General features: G+C 40.2%; 2 protein-coding genes across 5 annotated transcripts in view; one reads left to right on the forward strand and one right to left on the reverse strand.

Annotated features, from left to right (window-relative positions):
- PGRMC2 (progesterone receptor membrane component 2) overlaps positions 1 to 7,172 on the forward strand; it is a 17,391-nt gene extending 10,219 nt beyond the window's left edge. The window contains exon 3 of the mRNA XM_083861210.1: positions 889 to 7,172. Within this exon, the coding sequence (XP_083717336.1) occupies positions 889 to 986 (98 nt within the window). The 3' untranslated portion in view covers positions 987 to 7,172. The remainder of the gene's footprint in view (positions 1 to 888) is intronic.
- The window catches only part of LARP1B (La ribonucleoprotein 1B), a 27,235-nt gene continuing 13,735 nt past the window's right edge, over positions 5,960 to 19,459 (reverse strand). The window contains exons 6-19 of one of the 4 annotated variants that reach the window (XM_083861183.1): positions 18,436 to 18,579; positions 18,142 to 18,310; positions 14,209 to 14,353; positions 13,853 to 14,027; positions 12,889 to 13,061; positions 12,349 to 12,720; positions 11,369 to 11,489; positions 10,659 to 10,861; positions 10,165 to 10,271; positions 9,538 to 9,695; positions 9,074 to 9,218; positions 8,472 to 8,581; positions 8,137 to 8,264; positions 5,960 to 7,955 (exon numbers count right to left, since the gene is read on the reverse strand). In XM_083861183.1, coding sequence (XP_083717309.1) covers positions 7,749 to 7,955; positions 8,137 to 8,264; positions 8,472 to 8,581; positions 9,074 to 9,218; positions 9,538 to 9,695; positions 10,165 to 10,271; positions 10,659 to 10,861; positions 11,369 to 11,489; positions 12,349 to 12,720; positions 12,889 to 13,061; positions 13,853 to 14,027; positions 14,209 to 14,353; positions 18,142 to 18,310; positions 18,436 to 18,579 — 2,357 coding nt within the window. In that variant the 3' untranslated portion in view covers positions 5,960 to 7,748. Of the gene's footprint in view, positions 7,956 to 8,136; positions 8,265 to 8,471; positions 8,582 to 9,073; positions 9,219 to 9,537; positions 9,696 to 10,164; positions 10,272 to 10,658; positions 10,865 to 11,368; positions 11,490 to 12,348; positions 12,721 to 12,888; positions 13,062 to 13,852; positions 14,028 to 14,208; positions 14,354 to 17,118; positions 17,361 to 18,141; positions 18,311 to 18,435; positions 18,580 to 19,459 lie in introns of those variants that run through there. The other 3 variants (XM_083861184.1, XM_083861185.1, XM_083861186.1) reach the window with 3 other exon arrangements.

The following is a 19,459-nucleotide window of genomic DNA, read 5'->3' on the forward strand; positions in this document are numbered from 1 at the left end:
ACCCTGAAGGATTATCGATTTCAACTCCTAGCCCTGCACAGGATCGTCCCCAGAAATCCCACCCTGTGCCTGAGAGCATTGTCCAAATGCTACTTGAACCTCTCTCAGGCTGGTGCTGTACCCTGGGGAGCCTGTGCCAGTGCCCAAACCACCCTCTGGGTGAAGAAGCTTTCTCTTAACACCCAACCCTCCCCTGACACAGCCCTTGAAGTGTCTGCCCCTCATAAGGGGGAGGTGTAGACTGCAGCAAGGTCCCCCCTAATGTGTGTGCAATGTAACTTTGTTAAGATCAGACCAAGGATTTTGTGCCTTTCTACCACAGAGGCTTTCACTATATGTCACTATAGCTTTTTTAACCTTTTAATTTTTCTACAAGAAAACTGTTCTCTTAGCTCTTTGGCACAGAATTTCACTCCCAAATCTCATCAGTTGAGCTGGTAGAACTCCCACTCGAGGTTGGTGGCTTTGGATGCCATGAAATTATCATTAGGACTAAGAGTTGCTTTAACATAAAGGGTTTGAATGAGTTTGTCTTAAAATAATTTCTGAAAAATGTGGAAGTATGCCTCTGGAGGGAGGGGGAATAATTTTTCATGCTAATTGAGATCAAAACAGGCTGAAGGATTGAAGAGCAGTGGTTTTTAGCCCTTGGGTGATAAATCTTGCCTGATTAGCTGGAGGAGAATGGAAACAAAGTACTCACAGTTAGAGAAAGTAATGGTAGAAAGATTGCTTTAGGAGGCTGAGCTTGCTGCTAAATTACTGTCAATTTCAGTGATTGAGATTTAGAAATGTAGTGTGTAGGAGAAAAAGTGAATTTGCAGTAGTATGGGCTAGCAAGCAAATACAGCTGTATTTAATTGTAATGGAATCATAAATCTCTTTCAGAAAAGTATGACTACGTAGGTAGACTCCTAAAACCAGGGGAAGAACCATCAGAATACACAGATGAGGAAGATACCAAGGATCACACTAAACAGGAATGAACTTTGTAAACAACCAAAGTCAGGGGCCTTCGGAACTGCAACCTCTTATTCCCCATCACAGAATGTCCTGCATCTTTGGGTACAGTTCATCTGCTGCGAAAAAACATTCAACAGGTTTTGTACGAGGAAAATAATATACTCACAAATGAAGATTTGAATACTAGACATTCTTTGTGCTGCCAAATTTTTTGTTGCAGTTTATTTGTAATGTCTGGTTAGGCTTCGTTAGTGAAGAGGGGCCAGGGATTTAAAGGCAAAAATGCTATTCCTTTTTATCAGTAAGCTGAAGCCTTCAACTAGTGTACCTTACAAGCTCTCTAAAAGACGTGAGTCTTCAAGCTCAGAGGAAGGTTTGAATCTTGTTCTGTGTGTGTCTTCTCCTTCAGCATTAAAAGAAAGATGTACTCATCCACATCAGCATCAGTAGGTTAGACTACTGAAGCCGGTGTTAAAAATGTGAATTTCCAATTTTGTTTTCTATGTGGGCGTTAGTAGCCCGGCAGAATATTTCAGTTCTCTAAGAGAAGTCCATGTAGATTAGGATGGGGATAAAAGTCATCCTTTTCTCAAAAGGATTGGGTAAAAAAAGTTTCTTCTACAACAACTGTTATCTGAAGCCTGCCTCTCCCCCTTTTTCCCATCCTCTAAATCAAATCAAATATTAATTGTGCCTTATTTCGCTTACATAGACTTGAATTGTTTTAAGGGACAGCCCCCAAATTGAGGTTTCATAGTCACTACAAGCAGCAGTGAGACTGAATTGGAATGTTCTGTCGACTGGAAAACCTTGATGTCATTCTGTGTATAGAATGTAAAAGAGGAGTACTCAGTGTTACTGCCATATGTTAATACTACATATACTTAAATTAGCATTGTGATGGCCAAATGCATACTCCCATGCTTCTTTTTAATGAATTACAAACACACAAAAGAAGTCTCCCTTCCTCCTCTTCCAGAAGCTGCCTAACTTTTGGGAGCAGAGCCTTCACCCCCCCGTAGAGTGAAGGGGCGTCGCGCGCGTGTGTCTGTGTGTGTGTCTGTCTGAATGCAAGACTTGGGAGGGATTGTTTCTGCAGATATTGTAAATATGAGTACCATTTTAATAAAGCATGTACAATACCACACCTGCTGTCAGACTTTGTCTAGAAGCCGGTGAGCAGAGCTGGAATGTGATGCAATAAAAAGGGGTATAAGTCTCGGATAGATGGAGCAGCCACTGCTGTTAATGCTGCTCTTTGTCCTGGTGGAGTTGTTTTCCCTATCAAGTCCCTGCTGTTGAGGAATCTTGAAGACTTACTCAGGTAAGAGTATTTAAGACACTAAACCTGTGCCAGTGAATTTATGGTGGGAGAGAAAAAGTGATATAAATTAAGCATTTTAGTAACTGAGTGCTACATAGAGCATAAGGAATACGTCACCTGGCATTAACAGGACAAGAACAGCAGCCTCCTGGCTTGTGTTTGTACCTCTGGTTGCAGATTTCACCTGTGTTAAGTCTACAGTAACAATTTATATATATACATTCTGTTGAACTGTAAACTCTGAAATTCCAGGGATGACTACTTTTTTTATTCCTATTTGACTGAAAGAGATTCATATTGATGTAAATGAAACAAATAAACAAAAACTCCTCTGTGAAGTCGTGTGTAACTCACCTGTCCTAGAAGGCAAGATGAATTCTCTTTCTTTCATCTCCAGTCTTGAAATAGAATTGTTTTGGCATGGAAGAAGTAACAGAAATGGAGCTGTTTCTCCACAGAAGTTGCGTTTGCAGGCTGGACACTCCTGGGAGGTGTGAATTCAGTAAGCACTGGCTTCTGCTTGAGTCACGTCCTTATAAGCTGAGCAACAGTGCCGTGTCCAGGCTTGGATTGAGTGTCTGCTAATCATCTAACTCTGCTGAAATGCTGGGCATGCTGCTGTAACTAACCACAGAAATATGTGGTGCAGATGGAGCAGTGGGAACCAACAGGATAAATAAAAGCTTCCTTGCATAGGACGGGGCCTGGGAGTAACTAAACACCAGTTCTGTAGCTGGATGCTTCACCAGGGATTTTTTTTCTTTTAGGTAAGTGTCACTGTAAAGGGTTTTACACTACATTTACAGTATGCCTTTCACTTTCAGCTATTGCACAGCTGTTGCACCTCATCATGGCACCCAGCTTGCGTAGTTGTGGAACAGAAAAAGGCAGCTTGCCCAACTATCCCTTAGGACAATCGGATAAGTTTTTTATCCCCAGGCTTCCATATGAAAATAAATGTGTGTGTTAAAGCTTCTGCTATCCAGAGTGTTAAAGCTTCTGCTATCCAGAGTCATAGCTGGAAGTTCTTGACACTTGCTGAGTTTCTCTGCTCTTCACTCAGTGCAGCTGTTGGTATTGCTAAGTCTGGCACAGCTGTTCCTCATGCTTTTATCTGCTTGATGGACTAACTTCCTACAGGTGAAAGAAAGATAACTTCTGAAGGAAGAGTAGCTTTGCATCTGCTGTGACTTACTAGCCCAAGTGCAGTCTTTTCCTTCCCCTTGCTATCAGGAAGGCAGTGAAGCTTAATCACATGGAAGTTGGGTGTAGTTCTGTTGCTGGGGTTTTAAAATTGCTTCAGAAGGACAATGCTTAAATTTTAACTTTCAGGATTAGCCGAACAACAAGAGGGGTAAAGGGTGAGTTTTGCCTTGAAGCACCTTAATGGTAACTATGAAGAATACAAAACTTGTCCCATGGCAGCAGAACATTGCACAGACTTAATCTCTATGTCTAGTGGATTTAAATTAATCTCATCCATCCTACATACAAAGTCACTAGTGATCTAAAGCTCATAACCTAAAAAAAGTGCTTTAAAGCACACTGTAGCTTTCATGTTTATAAAAAGTTGACACACAGCATAATTTAGCATAACAGATCCATTCAAGCTTCAGTGCAATTAGAAAAATTTGATGGAGGTGTTCAGCCGTGGAACATTTGTGTCAATCACTTGGTCAAAATTCAGTGTTAGGTAAAATGACAGGCACGTTGAACTGTGGTAAATTTTGTTTAAGCAACATGAGGGTCTTGATGGAAGTGTCTCATCTTCAGAAACAAAATACATTTCCAGTTTAATATATAATTTGTTTTCCTAGGCTAGACTTGGTGTTAAATTAGTTTTAGTCATCATTGTTTTGACATTTCTGTCTCAATTTGCACACCACTTCCCAAAAATGCTTCATTTTGGCAGGAGATGTTTTTTCAAACCTCCTTGGTTAAAAAAAAAAAAAAAGTACCATGTTGTTACTTGCTCTAAACATTCTGAATTTCCAGTAAGGACTACAGAATTATCTCACATGCTTGTACTTGTTTGTATCTTTTTATTGAGCTAGATCTACTTTTCCTTGACTAAGACTTAAATTTTCTATCATTCAGAGTTGGACACAGCATATAAAATCAGTTTGGCACTCTGCTATGGATGTTGCTTCAGTATCTCAGTTCTGAGCTTTTGTCTACCTCAAAATCAGTTTGATTTTACTGTCTTTGCTGTAAAGGGCAGGGAGGAGTTAAACCTTTCATAGGCTTTGTTTGAGTCTCTTTGCCAATATTCTGTTTGACAATACAGTAAGAGTTTGTGGGGTTTTGTGTCCTCTAGGAAGAGTTCTATTCCTCTGTATGGAACAGTACAAAAGATTTGGTTATTCCTTTTCTCCTTAACATGTGTAATAATGTAACTCTGGCCTTGCACACTTGCTTACAGATGGAAAGCAAATCCTTCTCCTGGCTTGTAATTTATGGTTAAAGGTGAATGTTTCTTAACAGGTGCTCACAGATTGGGTTTAAGCTTGCTGTGACAGAACCTGTGTGCCAGGGTTGGCTGAAATGCAGGTGAAGGGTTGTTTACCTGAAATCCCAAAAGCACAGAGGCTGAAGACAGCAGAGAAGAAAGCTCTTGAGGTGACAGATGGAGCCTGATGAAGCTGTGGGATTTGTCAGGAAGAGATCCTCAGCCACTCTTAAGTGTCCTCTCAGCCTGGAGCCAAGGGAGTGTCATTTGTCACCTCAGCAGTGCCCGAAGCAAAGGCTGCAGCATGGAGGCTGCTATGAATACAAACCATCCATTTCTAATGCTTTATCTCCCACAGAAATCCAGATCCCTGTTAAAACACAGACAGGCTACTGCTGCTCAGTGTAGGAAAACATTATCTGGTCTCCAACAGGAACAAGAGCCAGCTTGAAATCTTCCATTTTAAAAAGCTGTTAGAATCCACTATTTTAAGCATGACAAAAATCTGTTTTCAGGCAGGGTAATGTTTTAAAGTGTTTGTATGGTTATTTGTCAACAGAAGAAATAAAGACAAACCTGGAAATTCTTCAGCAAGCACAGGGGAGAATTTTTAGACAAGGTCTAAGATTTGCAAAGTGGTCAGTCATAGACCACTGTTAAAACACAACCAGTCTTAAGACATAGTTAAGGTTGGAATAAATGGACCTAAAAGGCTTGGGAAAGGATGTTGGATACACAACTCTGCACCAAGGTCCATCAGTTACTGAGAGGTGATGAACCACTTGAAGCCAGACAGGGAAACCATCAGCAATGCAAGGATTGTTTTTTCCACCATCTGCAGAGGGAGAGAGGGAAGACTCAAGCCCTTGGGAAGTGAAAGGGGCATTCCTGAGAGGCAGCCAGAGCTGTGGATGGACTTGGGTGGTGGTTTTGTCCAGCTCACTAAAGGAACACTGAGCAGCTCTAGAGTTCAGTAGGTGAAGTATTCAGTCCCCCTGCCTTGCCCCATGTTTATCATTCACCTGTCATGTTTTTGACAAACACCTAATCACATGAGAAGAAAGCTGGCTTGCATTCCAAGAAGCACTTTCACCTTTACCAGGCTGGATTTTCCCCACACCTCAGTGCAGCAGAAATTCCCATGCAAATCTACAGCCTTACGTTCTTTCAAGTTGTTTTTCTTCACACTTTTGGGGGGGAAAAAAACTTGATATACAACACTATTAGGGTTTTTTGTTGTTTTTATAAAATTTTTTAAGATATCACAAAATTACACACACTAAAAGCTTAATCTGCACATTTTCCAATGAAAAATTGAAATATCCTAAATTTATTACTTTTATATACAATTTCAATCCAAATTTACATTCGCATCATTTTCATGGGTAGCAAAAGGCATGGATCAAACACAGGATTGAGATGTGTCACTTCAGCATATTTATAGGATATTTACTTCAAATCTTGGTATATGCATTTAATTTAAATTCACTTAGAACAGGCCACTGACAAAAGGCTGCATTTTTTGCTGAAATGGTATAAACTGTGGGGAAAGTCACTGCTACCATCCACTCCTTTCAATGCAAACATCCATCATTTGTCCCAGTGAGATTCACCGGACAATGACTGAAAAATTAACATTCATTATAACCTCTTGACAGCTAGCTGGTAGTTTAAAGCTCCATCCATCACTGTGCAGTCAGTTTAAGGCATCTGTGCTAGACATCACTTTATAACTTTAAAAGTTAACTGAAGTAGTTCTACAGTTAACTGACAACAAGATGGAATTCATCTCACCTACCCCTGGAAAGAGTAGTTATTCACTTGGTTCTTCTTGAGTCTTTAAAAACAAGGTAATGAAGTTAGTAAGACATGACAGGTTATAAACATCCCCCTCTTTCAGCTACAAAAATGGATTTGTATTTAAATAACTTAGATTCAGTGAAATTGTCTTGAGACCTGTTTGAAATCATTTAGGCTTAGCGAGCACAATTTAAGCAGAACTTCATTCAGATATTGCAAAACAAAGCAAATAAAAATTAAATTTTACAAGGAATACTTTGTTTCCCTCCAAACTAATTATTACTTGAAATCCAGAGAAAAAAAAATCAAAATTATGCCTCTCCTGCTAGACTTCATAATCATAAGAGAATTCAAATGAAGACACCTCTCAAGCCCAGATTATTAATAGTTGGCTATTTTAACAATCTGCACAAACTGTAGATACTGAATGTTAATTTAAGACACTATGAAACCAAAAGCTCAGTTTTCCCCTGTAGTTTTCTGTTGCTTGAGTTATTAAAGAATCAGCACTGAAGGAAATACCTGCAACACTATCCCAGTTATGTCCACTCAAACTCCATACTTAATAAAATACTAACTATGGAGACCCTGAAAAAAAAAAAAAAAGAAACTATATCTTTAAATAGAATCCAGAAATGCAGTTTCATATACAGCTGCATGTTCTCCAATGTACTTTTGCAGAAAAACATACTTTTTTGATAGTTAGCCTTGAAAGCAAACCAGTCACATAAATCCTTCCTTTCCATTTAATATTCTACATACAATGTAATTTTTTTTTTTGCTTTGGTAAAGTACAAGTGACAGGGAAATATGGGTGAGGACAGCACAGTAAATATGGGTATATATCATACCTTTTTTTAAGAAATCCGAGCTGAAATGTAAGGCATCCCTCAAAGTTTGGTTTTTTGTTTGTTTTTTTTTTTTTTTTTTTTTGCATATGCAAGGAATGCAGTTCTTTGTAAACAAAAAGCTTGAGGAAAGCAATACTGAAGCCAAAGAATCTTCCCTAGGATCCTTCCAGTGATCCCATAACCAAGAGCAACTCTCCTAGGGCAAGTGTTTTGGAACTATATCCCGTGAAAAACAGAATCCCATCCTTTGTTTTTCCATACATTTTTCATCGCGTGGTAGAGATTGCCTCGCCTTGAAGATCTCCAGATCAGGGGAGCGATGCCAAAGATGATTCTCGAGGGCACAAGGTCATCCAAAGTCTTATTTTTCTGGGACATCACTTTCTATAGATTTTGTGGCTGCATTGCTATGGCCCATGGAGGAATTGCCACAGGAAACACTTCCCAGCACCCGGGACTGACAGGCAGCAGCAGCTTTGGAAAGGCTTTTGGAAGAGTTGGACTGATGTCTGCGATGACCTGACTCCTCACCTGCTCTCCTCCTGCCACATTCTTCACCAAGAGGGGGCTGAAAATAAATGTGGGCAACCTATTAGGTGTTTAGTTTCTCCACACATTTGTAGGACTGAAAGGATTTAGGCCCTTAGAATTCATCAGGCTGCTTTCTCATGAAATCAATGCTCTCAGATTACCTTGCAGTGAAAATATCAGTACACCAAATATTATTTAAAATAGGCATTGAAACTTACATCCACCCTGAAGTCCTCCAGTCTCTTAAATTGACTCAGGTATTCTTGCAGTTTGGGGTCAACAGCTGGAGTCTTGTGCTGAGAGTATTTTAGGTAAGCCCAAAATTTTTCCAGTCCATACAGCTGACCTAGTTACAGAAAAAGATAATTTTACCGCTTTACAAAGGTCACATTTGATTATAAACTTAATTATTCACTGGTAACTATATTTTTAAGAGAACTGAAGATAATAAGAATATAAATAAAAGCTGTTCTTGGTTAGTTAACAAGTTATTGGGATAATCTTCAACTAATGTTACCACAGTGTGAGCAGTGACAGGCCTTGTGATAATTACCAGCTTCATAGTCTCTCTTTGTTTCTTGCTGGAAATCCTCGAATATTTCTTTCCTGAATTTCTTTTCCAGGCCGTAGCTGTAAAATCTGAACAAGCATTCCAAGCCATACCTGGAACAGAACAGAGAGGTACAAAAATCCATCTCATCTCTTTGGCTTAGAGAAATAGATGTGGGGGAGCTGGGTGGAAGGAAGGGAATTCTATCCAGGAACTCAAGGGCAATGACAATTTCCTTTGTGGTAATTTTTCTGGTATTTTTGTAAGGCAAGAACCAGTTTGAACAAGTAAAATGAGCCTAAGAATGTCTTCACCTACAGAAGGAAGAATCTGAGGAGTGTTAGCACAGAATTGACTCATCATGGTCAACAAGTTACAGGATTTTGTAGAATTCAGAACTGATTACAAGTCGGGAAATGCTGCACAGTCAGCTATTCATCTGCAAAGCACAATTATACATTAATTTTTGCTATTTAACTGAGACACATTGCTATTTTAAATATTTACAAAAAGTCAAAGGCAATACTGAAAATGTACTGTTCACTGCAGATGTATGTAAACTTCAGAGTCATTAAAAGGAAGGGTAAGGCCTCAGGAAAAAATACCTGTAGTGTTCTTTTGCATCCTCTAAAGCAAGCTGTTTGAATTCTTCATACATTTTCCTGTTGAAGTGATCTCTCAGAAAAAAGGACCAGAAACGAAAAAGTGTGTTCATTTCTTGGGACTGGCCAATTCCCAACCGTTTCCTCTCTGGAAGGAAAAAAAAAAAAAGAAAAGAAAGAACAAAACCACTATTTTAATTTTTCACCAGAATATTTTAAAGTGCCTTGCCTTTTAGTAAAAAACCACACCAGTTCTTCTGGTAACTTCAGTTCAGATTTGAAGGTGATTTTTTTGTCGGAGAATGTAAAGTTAAATGGAAAGCAGGGTTCCTAAAACAGAGGCACCAAAGAAATTTTGCTTGCCTTTCCCAAGAAAAATTAGGGATGAGGAACAATGAGAAGACAACTGGTATCAGACAACACCTGGAAGCTTCTAAAAAGTTTAGGAAGTGCATGGAGCAGCTTACCTGTTAAACACCTCCGCCGGTATTTGTGGTACACCTGCTGAGTAAAGCCATTTTCCTTTAACAGTTCGTGAGATGGGTGCTGGAATTTGGGAAGAGAATTTGGAGTACAGCCATAACCTGCCACTGGAGCTCCTTCTGAAGGTGAGGCATTGGAACTGCTGGAGGAAAAAAACCCAACATGTTTCTGCCCTGTAAACAGAGCTTTTCTGCAGAATCAGTTTTCACCCACCCTGACCTATGCAGGAGCTGACATATGGTCACCTGGGTTTGGGTGGACCTCAAGAAAATCAGATTTTGTGCTAAAATGTCAAAAATAAAACAGTTTTGCACAATGATAGTGAAACATTACTGTCCTGCTTAATTTTAAATGAACGCTGAAGTGAACATCAGTGCCTCAACTAAGATTACTGCTGCTGTATCATGGAGCAAACAACACTGTGAACACCAATCTGCCTAGCTTGTTTCCAAAGAAGCTGGAATTCTAATCTGTATTCCAGATTTTGTCTTTCTTAATCATTCTTTTCTTTCTTCCATTGTATTTATAAATTGCCTTTTATAGACTGCTTCTCCATTGGTAGTGAGAACTACCCCTGCAAATAAATTTTGAATGACAGCAGCAACATTTACCTCAGAGAGGAAGTTCTTGGCCTGTGGTCTCTGGAATCCATCACCCAACCAACGTGGCATTCTAAGGGAGGATTTGTACTGTGGCGCGTTTTTCTTTTTCTCGGAGTCTAAGAAAGAAAATAAAGGATTTGTTTCCTTAATTTGACTTCACTCACTCACTTCCTTTTTAAAACAGACATCTAGAAGTTTTCTATTCTGTTCTCTAACAAGTTACAAAGTCACAAGACTAGAGTTTCATAACCTGAAGATTAGTCTTATGTAACTAATCAAAAATCTTAAGCACTGCACTTCTTTTAGTACAGACTTTCAGGGAAGAAAACTCAGAAAACATTTGATTAAAAAAAAAAGTGAATATGGTAAATATTTTGGAGTTAAGCAATAGGAGTACAAGCATTTTGCCTTTTAATTCTTGTTAAACTGTATGCACAAACATGAGTTTTATGAGGCCTCTACTGTTTTTGTGGGGTTTTATTTTAATATGTTTTTCCATTTACCTTTACATCAAAGGATCGTGCTTCCTTAACAACAGGGTAGAACCTGGGTGTTTTGTTGGGATCCTGGAGCCTTGGGGTGCGAGGTGTTCGTGGGATGAAGCCGGGGTGGAAACGGGGGGAATCCGGGACTGCTGTTGGCAGCGATCGAGCCATCCCTGCTGTTGCAGGTACTTCAGTACTCAGGAAATTACAGGCCAGCTCTTCTGCTAAATAAAGGCAGAAAAGGAGAAAGGGAGGTGGTTTTACTGAGCTGCTTTAGAGATGCTATTAGCATGTAGCCCAGTAAATGTTAATGGTACCACAGGAGATAAGATTTGGACGCTGTGACTGCTCAGTAATGGTATGATACAAGTAGTAAATGCTTCTAATCTCATTTCCTTCCATCTCTGTAGCCCATAAAAAATGCTGGTTTCTATAAAATGTTTCACAGCTACAGTTTAACTTTACACACTGTAAATTCCAAGTGACACAAAGAGCACCTGGTGCTGGTGGAGAGTGACAACAAAGCAGAACAAGTGCCAGCTTGTCATTCAACTGAAACCAGGCTACCCAGGAACAGTTGACAGTCTGAAAAAATTAGCAAAGAAAAACCCCTTCAGACTGCTGACTGAACCAAAATTAAAATACTGCACAGGCAGAAAGAGTGAAAACACCTACAGATTTGTTCTTAATTACAGAGATTTTTAAAAAACAAATACTTTCATACTTACCTTTCTGTAACCCTGGAGGTCTTGGAGGAACTTCTTGGGTTGGATCAGCAGTTTCTGGTGCAAGACTAACACATTCGTCCTTATTAATGAGGTTTAGCTTCTTAAAGTTCTCAATCTCTTGCTGAATTAAGAGAAAGCAAATTGTAAATGCAAAGCAGGGTAATAGATACCATCCTGAGAAACAGATGCATTTCATGAAGAGAAAATAAGCCAGAACTGACACTCAAGTACCCCCACACACCTGTATCAGGTGGGACTTGTGCATGCTGTGCGTGAAAAATCTCATCAAATCATTGTCAAGTCCATAACAACAACAAAAAAGGAAATATTCTCTCTTGCAGTTTGCTATTTCTCACTGCCCTCTTCACATTTGCTGGTTTTCTTGGTCCATTCTAATCTATATTCTAAATTCTACCCTTTATTTCTTGCTCTTATTCTCAACAATCGTTTCTACCTTTGCCATCTTGCTTCTGTACAAACTTGCTCCATTTGTCCATGAAGCTCCTTCCCCCTCTTTGGGCACAGATGATACCTCTTTCCCTCAACACTCAGTATATTTAGGTAACTTCATTCTAACTATTGTTCTAACAATCTAAAAGGCAAACAGAACTTTAATATAAAACTACTTTTAAATGACTGTACTGCTTCCCTCTCATCATCTCATTTCTGACATATACCCCCTTTCCCCTCTGGGTGGGGGTTTGCAGTTTTTATGAAACAAACTACTCATAGAACAAAAAAACATTGGAAAACTTGAGCCATCTTCAAAATGTTACCCAAAAAAATTCGCTCAGTGTTGTTGGTCAAGTCTGTGGCATAAAAAATTTGTATCTGCTTTCAACTGTAAAGACAACTCAGCAGATCTGCAAATTACTGTCACTCTCCTGTAGCATTTTACAACTACATAGCAGAAGGCTGAAATTGATTTGGAAACTGTTTGGACAGGCATGGTTTTCAAGTCAAAAATTAAAGAGAATTACCTTCATCATGGCATAATTTTCACTCTGATCCATCCACAAATCCTGCTCGTAGTAGTATAAGCCATCATTGATGACTTTAGCAAGTTCTGATGTAATTTTTGCACGGCACACACGGTTGCCAGCACGATCTCCACAGGGATGTTTTTTCACACATGGTGGTGTCTGTGTTACAATTAAAATCTTGTTTACATCCTGATCATCAATTTCATAGTCAGAATCGTTGTCTGACCAATCAGTAAACTTATTCTTCTGACACTGATTTTGTTCCATCTCCTCGTCAAACAAAAATTCAAGTTCTTCCTGTTCTTGTTCCTCTGGAGGTGGGGGTGGCTGGTGTTGATCTGGTGTTTGATCAGGTACGGGAACAGTTTCCTAAGTTGGAGAAGATTTTATATTTGAATTGGATAATGATTTTCCAAACTTTATTGCACTCTCAAGCATCACATACGTTAAGATGTTTAAATCTTAGTTTACAGTGTAACTTCAAAGTTGGTTTTGCATTTTTTTAAAAAAACATAACATAAAGGTTTTTGATTTTACCTTTAACTTGACAGTAGATGCACGATGCCTCTTCTTCACTTCTATCCAAGGTTCAGAGTCCAAATCAGGCAAACTTGTAGACAGTCCTTTAGACATTGTCTGAAAATTATTTGATTCAGCATTTTCCTTTGGACTCAGCGGGCTTCCCACTCTTGGAGAGCTTGGTGCAGACTCTAGCAGTAGAAAACAGCAGTTCAGTTCCTGTTGTGGATTGCTTTGGTTCTATTTTGCTTGTTTTTCAATTTTTCACTGGTCTTTCTTTTAACCACATCTACCATTTTTCTACCTCTCTGGATAAACATAACGCTGCTCTAAGAATTTTTCATTTTTAAGAGACAGCTTTTCACAGTTCACTCAATATTTCAGAATAAAATAAATTCTAAGAATTTATTTCCATGGAAAATTTCTTCACAGCCTGTGAGACATTACGTGTTGTTGAGAAGAAAAAGAGCAGCATCATTAAGATTGTTTTCTCCATGTCATTCTCTAACTCTGTGGATGGGTGCCTAACTCCATCTTCATTCCTCCCATTTAATTTCAGCCAACATTTTAGGAAAAGATTCCCTTGCCAAGGGTTGTCAGCGAACAAATACATCTCCCTATTAAAAATGTGAATGGGTTTCCCATCCAAAACAAGGATGCCCCAAATAAAGAGTGAACTTTCAGCTGCCACAAAAATGAAGCAGGTTTTAGGACTAGTTTAAGATTACCATTACTAATTCCACAGGACTGTAGTCCACCATTCTATATTCTGGAAAATGGTCACAGCCATAACACACAAGAGACATTTTCATCTACTTCACATCAGCCATGTGACTTGGCAAATGTAAGCCTGGCAGGCAGAGCAGCTGAATAAACCATTACCAAAAGGACAGCTTCTATTATGAAATCAGTATCAGGAGGCAAATTTCCTAAGCTAGACAGACAGCCCTAAACTTATGTTTCTGTAAAATAAATCCTTTACCAGTATGTGAGCCAAAAGTTTGGCCTGGTATGAATTCTGGACAATTGATGAGCTGAGAGAAGTCAGTTGGAGGCAGGTTGCATGGAGGAGGACCTGGAATTGGCCACTTTTCTGGATCAACCCTTTTTCTTAGTTTCTGATCCACAGTTTCAACTTCTGTACTGTCCTTTAGGGCCTGTGTGACAAGCATATGATAAACATTAAATACTATTTAAAAAAAGGGAAAAAACCCCAGACAACTTGGCTCTTTATTGTCATTAAAAACAGAAATTTTTCTTAACTTCATAGCTCTGAAGCTATGGTAGCACAGAATTGACCAAGCAACGTTTCAAGTGCATCCTTCTGACTGGTTTTACCTCCAAAATGAGCGCGGCATTGGTGGTGAGAGCTTGCATCCGACGGAAACTGGCGATCAGTGACACGGGCAAAAAACCCTGTTTGTCCATCTTCCTCCTCAGAAAGAAGTCTCTCTCCAGGTTTTCTGTGCTGAAATAATACTCACTGCAGAATGAAACACACAAACCTGAGCTTATTCTATGTATGGTTAAAGAAAATCCTAAAGCAGCACCTTGTTAAAGTCTTCCATTAAAAGAACAGAGTATTTTGACATCAACAAAACCATTTTTCAGCAGCAGACCCAGGGAGCAGCAAGCATGCTCGACAGGCTGAGACAGACTTATGACTCAGTACAGCACAGAGGGGTAAAAATCAAAGCCTTGTTACATTTGCACAGCCAAAAACTACGCTCCAGTTTTCCTTCACCCACCCCCTCCCTCATTACTTACATGGACAGAAGGGAACAATATTGTCTTGGCCTCCATAGAGATGAAGGACAAGCACTGCTTACAGTCAGAGCATAAGTTTATGTCCCACACAGCAGTACCAGCTCATCCTGAACTGCATCTTTTATTGTCCCAGTTTCCAGTGCATTGGAAGTATCCTATCTGAGTGCTGAGGCACACATATATACCCTGAATCATCAAGCATGCTTGTGGGAAAATGAGAGAATAAAACCAGTAATGTTGCATTTGGCATGAAACTGGACCAAAAAGGCACAACAGTTCATGGAGGAAAAAAGTCTGAAAGAATAGATGATGTTGAAGGACAAGGACATTTCAGGAATCTGATAACACCACAGAGATGAGGGACAAACAGCAGGAAGACAAATTTTCAACAATGAAGCTGCTCTAGGAAATAATCCAGGTGTCAAGAGGTTTTTTTATTTAGTGAAGACAAAAAGTAAGGAATTCAAATCATGAGCTGTCACACAGAGCAATGGAATGAGAAAATGTCCTGTGAAAAAGAATGGAAAACCTCCTCAATTTACATGAAATCTAGGCCTTTCTTAGAGCTTACACATCATACCATGATTTTGCACAGCACATCCAAGGAATACTAACTCCTCATCACATTCAGAAAAACGCAGGTAGAGAAAGACTTAATGGAAAGCAGTTAGAATTCTATGACAAAAATAGTAGTGTAAAAACAAAATGAGAGGGTATTAAAATGCTGAGGAAAAAAGCTGCACATGCAAATGTAAATAAAGATCATTCTACTTTCAACAAAGAATAAAACAACAAGTTTCTCCACTGAAGCTGGGATCAAGGCCAAAGTCTCCAAGAGCAGGGCACTTTGATGCCATCACTGACCCAAGCAGCACCTTGATACCATTTCTTTCTCTAATTTTTTGTAGCTGAAGAAATTTGAAGCAAAAGCTGGCTCTATGAAACACATGGAATCACACACAGAACATTCTGAGCTGGAAGGATCCACAAGGATGCTGGAGTCCAACTCCCAAGTGAATGGCTCATGCAGGGATCAACCCTGAGACCTTGGCAGTATCAGCACCGTGTTCTGACCAACACTCAGCTCCAAGACAGAATGAATTTAAAGTCTCAATGCTGGACAAGACAGGACAAATGGAAACACTGCTATTAAATCAAAGCAAACAGAGAAGAGAACAAGGCTTTTGGAGAATTAAGCTCTCACTCAGAGCCAAGTATGATCAGTGAAGCAACTGGGCACAAAGAGACAGATTCTTTCAAGTATATCCTGTCTACTGTTCTGAGCTGCTGGGTTCCTTTTCCCCTCCCAGTCTAGAAGATAAGCAAGCACAAATGCCATAATCCAACATTTTACTAGTGTTACCTTTACAATCATACAGTAAAGGTAAAATCCTGTAACGATTCACCTAGTTAAAAATTCCACAAGCAGAAATGGACAATGACTGAACTTGACTCAAACTGCCTCACTTGATGTCCATCACTCTAGAAAAAGGAATGTGAAAGACCATTAATGATAAATGAAGACAATGCACAAGTTTGCTCCAAGTAGAGGGACAAACCTAAACACACACATCCCCTCCAGCTTTTCCCTTCTTCCTCAGAGTCCCTGTCCTTATTCTTGTATTGATATTCCAACTTTTATTTATTTTCTAAAGCAAGAGGACTTCTTAAATAGAGTTCTGCCACATGTTGGAGAATGAGGAGCTGCTAAGCACCGAAACTTTTCAGGCTGAAAACTTCAGCCTGTGGTTAAAAACATGGTAGGTATTTTTGTATGCAATACAAATATTGCTCTCTTGTACATCGAGCTGGTTCTTGAGACAAGCATAAATTGCCTGACAGCAGTGTGTTTCTTCCTGTAATTACACATCAACTCAGTTGAACAGTGTCTAAGGTTTTTCTCTATTAAGCAGGTAAACTTTTAAAATTTATTCATCCACTAGGATTCAGTCTCACTTCTTTAATATATCTGGATTTACCTTGGACTCCAATAGGAATGCTGAGATCTAATAATTTTGTGTACCTTTATTCCACATATACTTACTTCCCTCTTTGGCAGAGTCACTGTAATATTTTATAGCTAAATTATGAAAGGCAGACAAAGCCACCCCAATTTAGAGGCTAATAATAGGTAACTGATGAATGAAGTCTGTTTCCCATCATTATTAATGTGGTAAAAGAAGGGAATAAATAAAAACCACTTTTTTTCTTGGTCGAGGGTGAATAAAACCAGTGAAGCTCTGTTCTAAATCTGCTCAGGAATCTCCCTCTCATGGAAAGCAAACTCCACAACCAAATGCCTTAGGAGTTCATACCAGGCAAGCAACCAGTGGCTGTGGTTATCCAGCCATGCCAAGTCTTCTACCAACACCTGCCGAGCTCTCGGTGCCAAAGGGGAATAAAAATACACCCAGAAGTCAGATGTGACCAGTGCTGTAACTGACATTTTTCTCAGCAGAGGGGGACATTGTCATGTCCTACCTTAGGAGGTCTGGATTCTACACTGCATGCCCAGAAATCTGGCCAACAGTGGAGTGGCTGTGCTCCTCCCCTACTTGTCTGAGGACAGTGAAGGCCGATTGTCCTGACATGGGGGTACATGTCCACTGTCAGGTCTCATAGGGGCCTGGCAGCAAGAGCAAAAAAAGACTGCAATAGAAGTTTTGAAGTTGATAGCCACATGTCAGATACTTTCTGCCCTTTAAAGAGGCTTTTCTCTTCCTTTTTGCGTCAACTGTAACAAAAGAAGCGAGAATAAAATAAGCAAGTTGCCGTACGGAACACGAGGGCAATCAAAAAAACCACCACGGAGGCATCACAGAGAAATGCAAGTACAGAGGGTGAAATATCTGCCAGTGGTGGAAACTGTCTCTTTAAAATGAACTAGTGCTTTCCAGGCCCTTTTTGACTTGTCTCCTGGTGATAATCAGTCTTCCAGATGGTTTCTCATTGCCTGATGGTATACACGAGAAAGTAAACATTTCAGATTATTGTAAAATCAAGTATCATTGCAAAACTACTCTTTCTCTCTCTCTCATTTACATGTTTCAGGCGAAACACACTGAAAACATCAAACTAACAAGACTTCTCAAGGTGAAATTGAGAGCAAATAGGGGAAACATCACCCAAGAAGAGCTTTACAGGCAAACAGACCAACAGTACTCAAAAGCACAAGCTCAGAGACATCCATATCTCAATTACATGACAACATAAAGAGGGCTGTGTACCATAAATAAAGCAGTTCTACGAGTTAGAGCCAGACTACAGCACAAGATGCAGAAACAGCTTCCTCAAAACTCCTCCCCATTGCTCAAGTTTTTCCACCCCACCAGTGAATAAATTCCAGCTGACACTAGTAATGGTCAAAGTTAACCCAAAAAGTTAAGCTGAAACGCCTCAATCTCCAACCTGACATGGATAATAAGGATTCAACACTGCTTGAAATGAGTTGTTTAATCTTAACTAGATCTCTGAAATTATTTATACATTAAGCAATCTACTTACATTTGGTGTTTTATATACTCCTTGAGAAGCGCTTCATCCACAGAATACATCTGCACTCCTGTTCCATCACCATAGTAATAAATCACACCAGGGTTAAGCTCAGGCTGAAACACTTGGTCAATTCCTTCACCATACAGCTCTTGACAACCAACTGAATAGTCAAAGTTCACTTCAGCATGAAAGAGAACATAAAAACAACAACATTAGAAAACAAAAACAACAATCACCACCATAGTTATGAAATAACTATGTTTTTGAATTTTTTTTTTTGCAAGCATCCATTTCTTTGCATACTGCTGGGGTTTCCTCTGCCTCGTCCTCTTCCTCTGCTCCTCCCCCTTCCTCTGCCTCTGGAGAAGGCTCGGACGCTGCCGCCCTCGCTCCTCACGCTGCACACCTCATCGTGGTCATCTCTCTTCTCTCTCTCACGGCGCCAGCCTTGAAGAGAAAAGAGAACCACAAAATGCCTGCAATCACAGTGAAACATCCTGCTGCCTGCAAGTCCCGTAAGCCACCAGAGTTCTCAGCCTGAGCCCAGGCAATCCACAGCCTGGCCGTGGTCAGAGCTGAAGCTGCAGGAGAAGAACAGGAGAGGTCTGACAGCCCTGAGTCAGGCAGGAAGGGTCGGCAGCAAGGAGATGCAGTCAATCCCAAATGCTTCTGGAGCAACTGGATACCCTGGTGCCAGCTCAGAGGTCACAGTACCTGTGATCAACTCAGGGCAGGAAGGAATGACAATGGCAGTTCAGTCTCCTGCTGTGGACAATTCCCACCACTACTGGAGTGAGATGGGAATCACAGAATTACAGAATGGCTTGGCTTGGAAGGACTCTTAAAGACCATCCAGTTCAAACCCCACCTGTCATGGGTGGGGACACCTTCTACTAGACCAGGTTGCTCAGAGCTTCATTCAACCTGCCCTCAAACACTCCCAGGAATGAGGTATCTACAGCTTTTCTGGGCAACCTGTACCAGGGCCTCACCACCCTGACAGTATTTTTTTCCTAATCTCTAATCTAAACCTACTTGCTTTCATTTAAAAACTATTCCCCCTCATCCTGTCATTCCATGCCCTTTTAAATAGTCTCTGTCCACCTTGCAGGCTCCCTTCAGGTACTGAAGGCCACAGTTAAGTCACCCCATAGCCTTTGCTTCTTCAGTCTGAACAAACCCAGTTCTCCCAGCCGTTCCTCACAGGAGAGGTGCTCCATCCTTCTGATCATCTTGCTGGACTCCTCTGGACTCATTCTAGCAGCTCCATGTCCCTCCTTGTGCTGGGACCCCAGAGCTGAAGCAGCCCTGCAGGTGGAGTCTCAGC

This window comes from Zosterops lateralis (genome assembly GCF_965231275.1).
Source record: "Zosterops lateralis genome assembly, chromosome: 5".
Lineage (NCBI taxonomy): Eukaryota > Metazoa > Chordata > Aves > Passeriformes > Zosteropidae > Zosterops > Zosterops lateralis.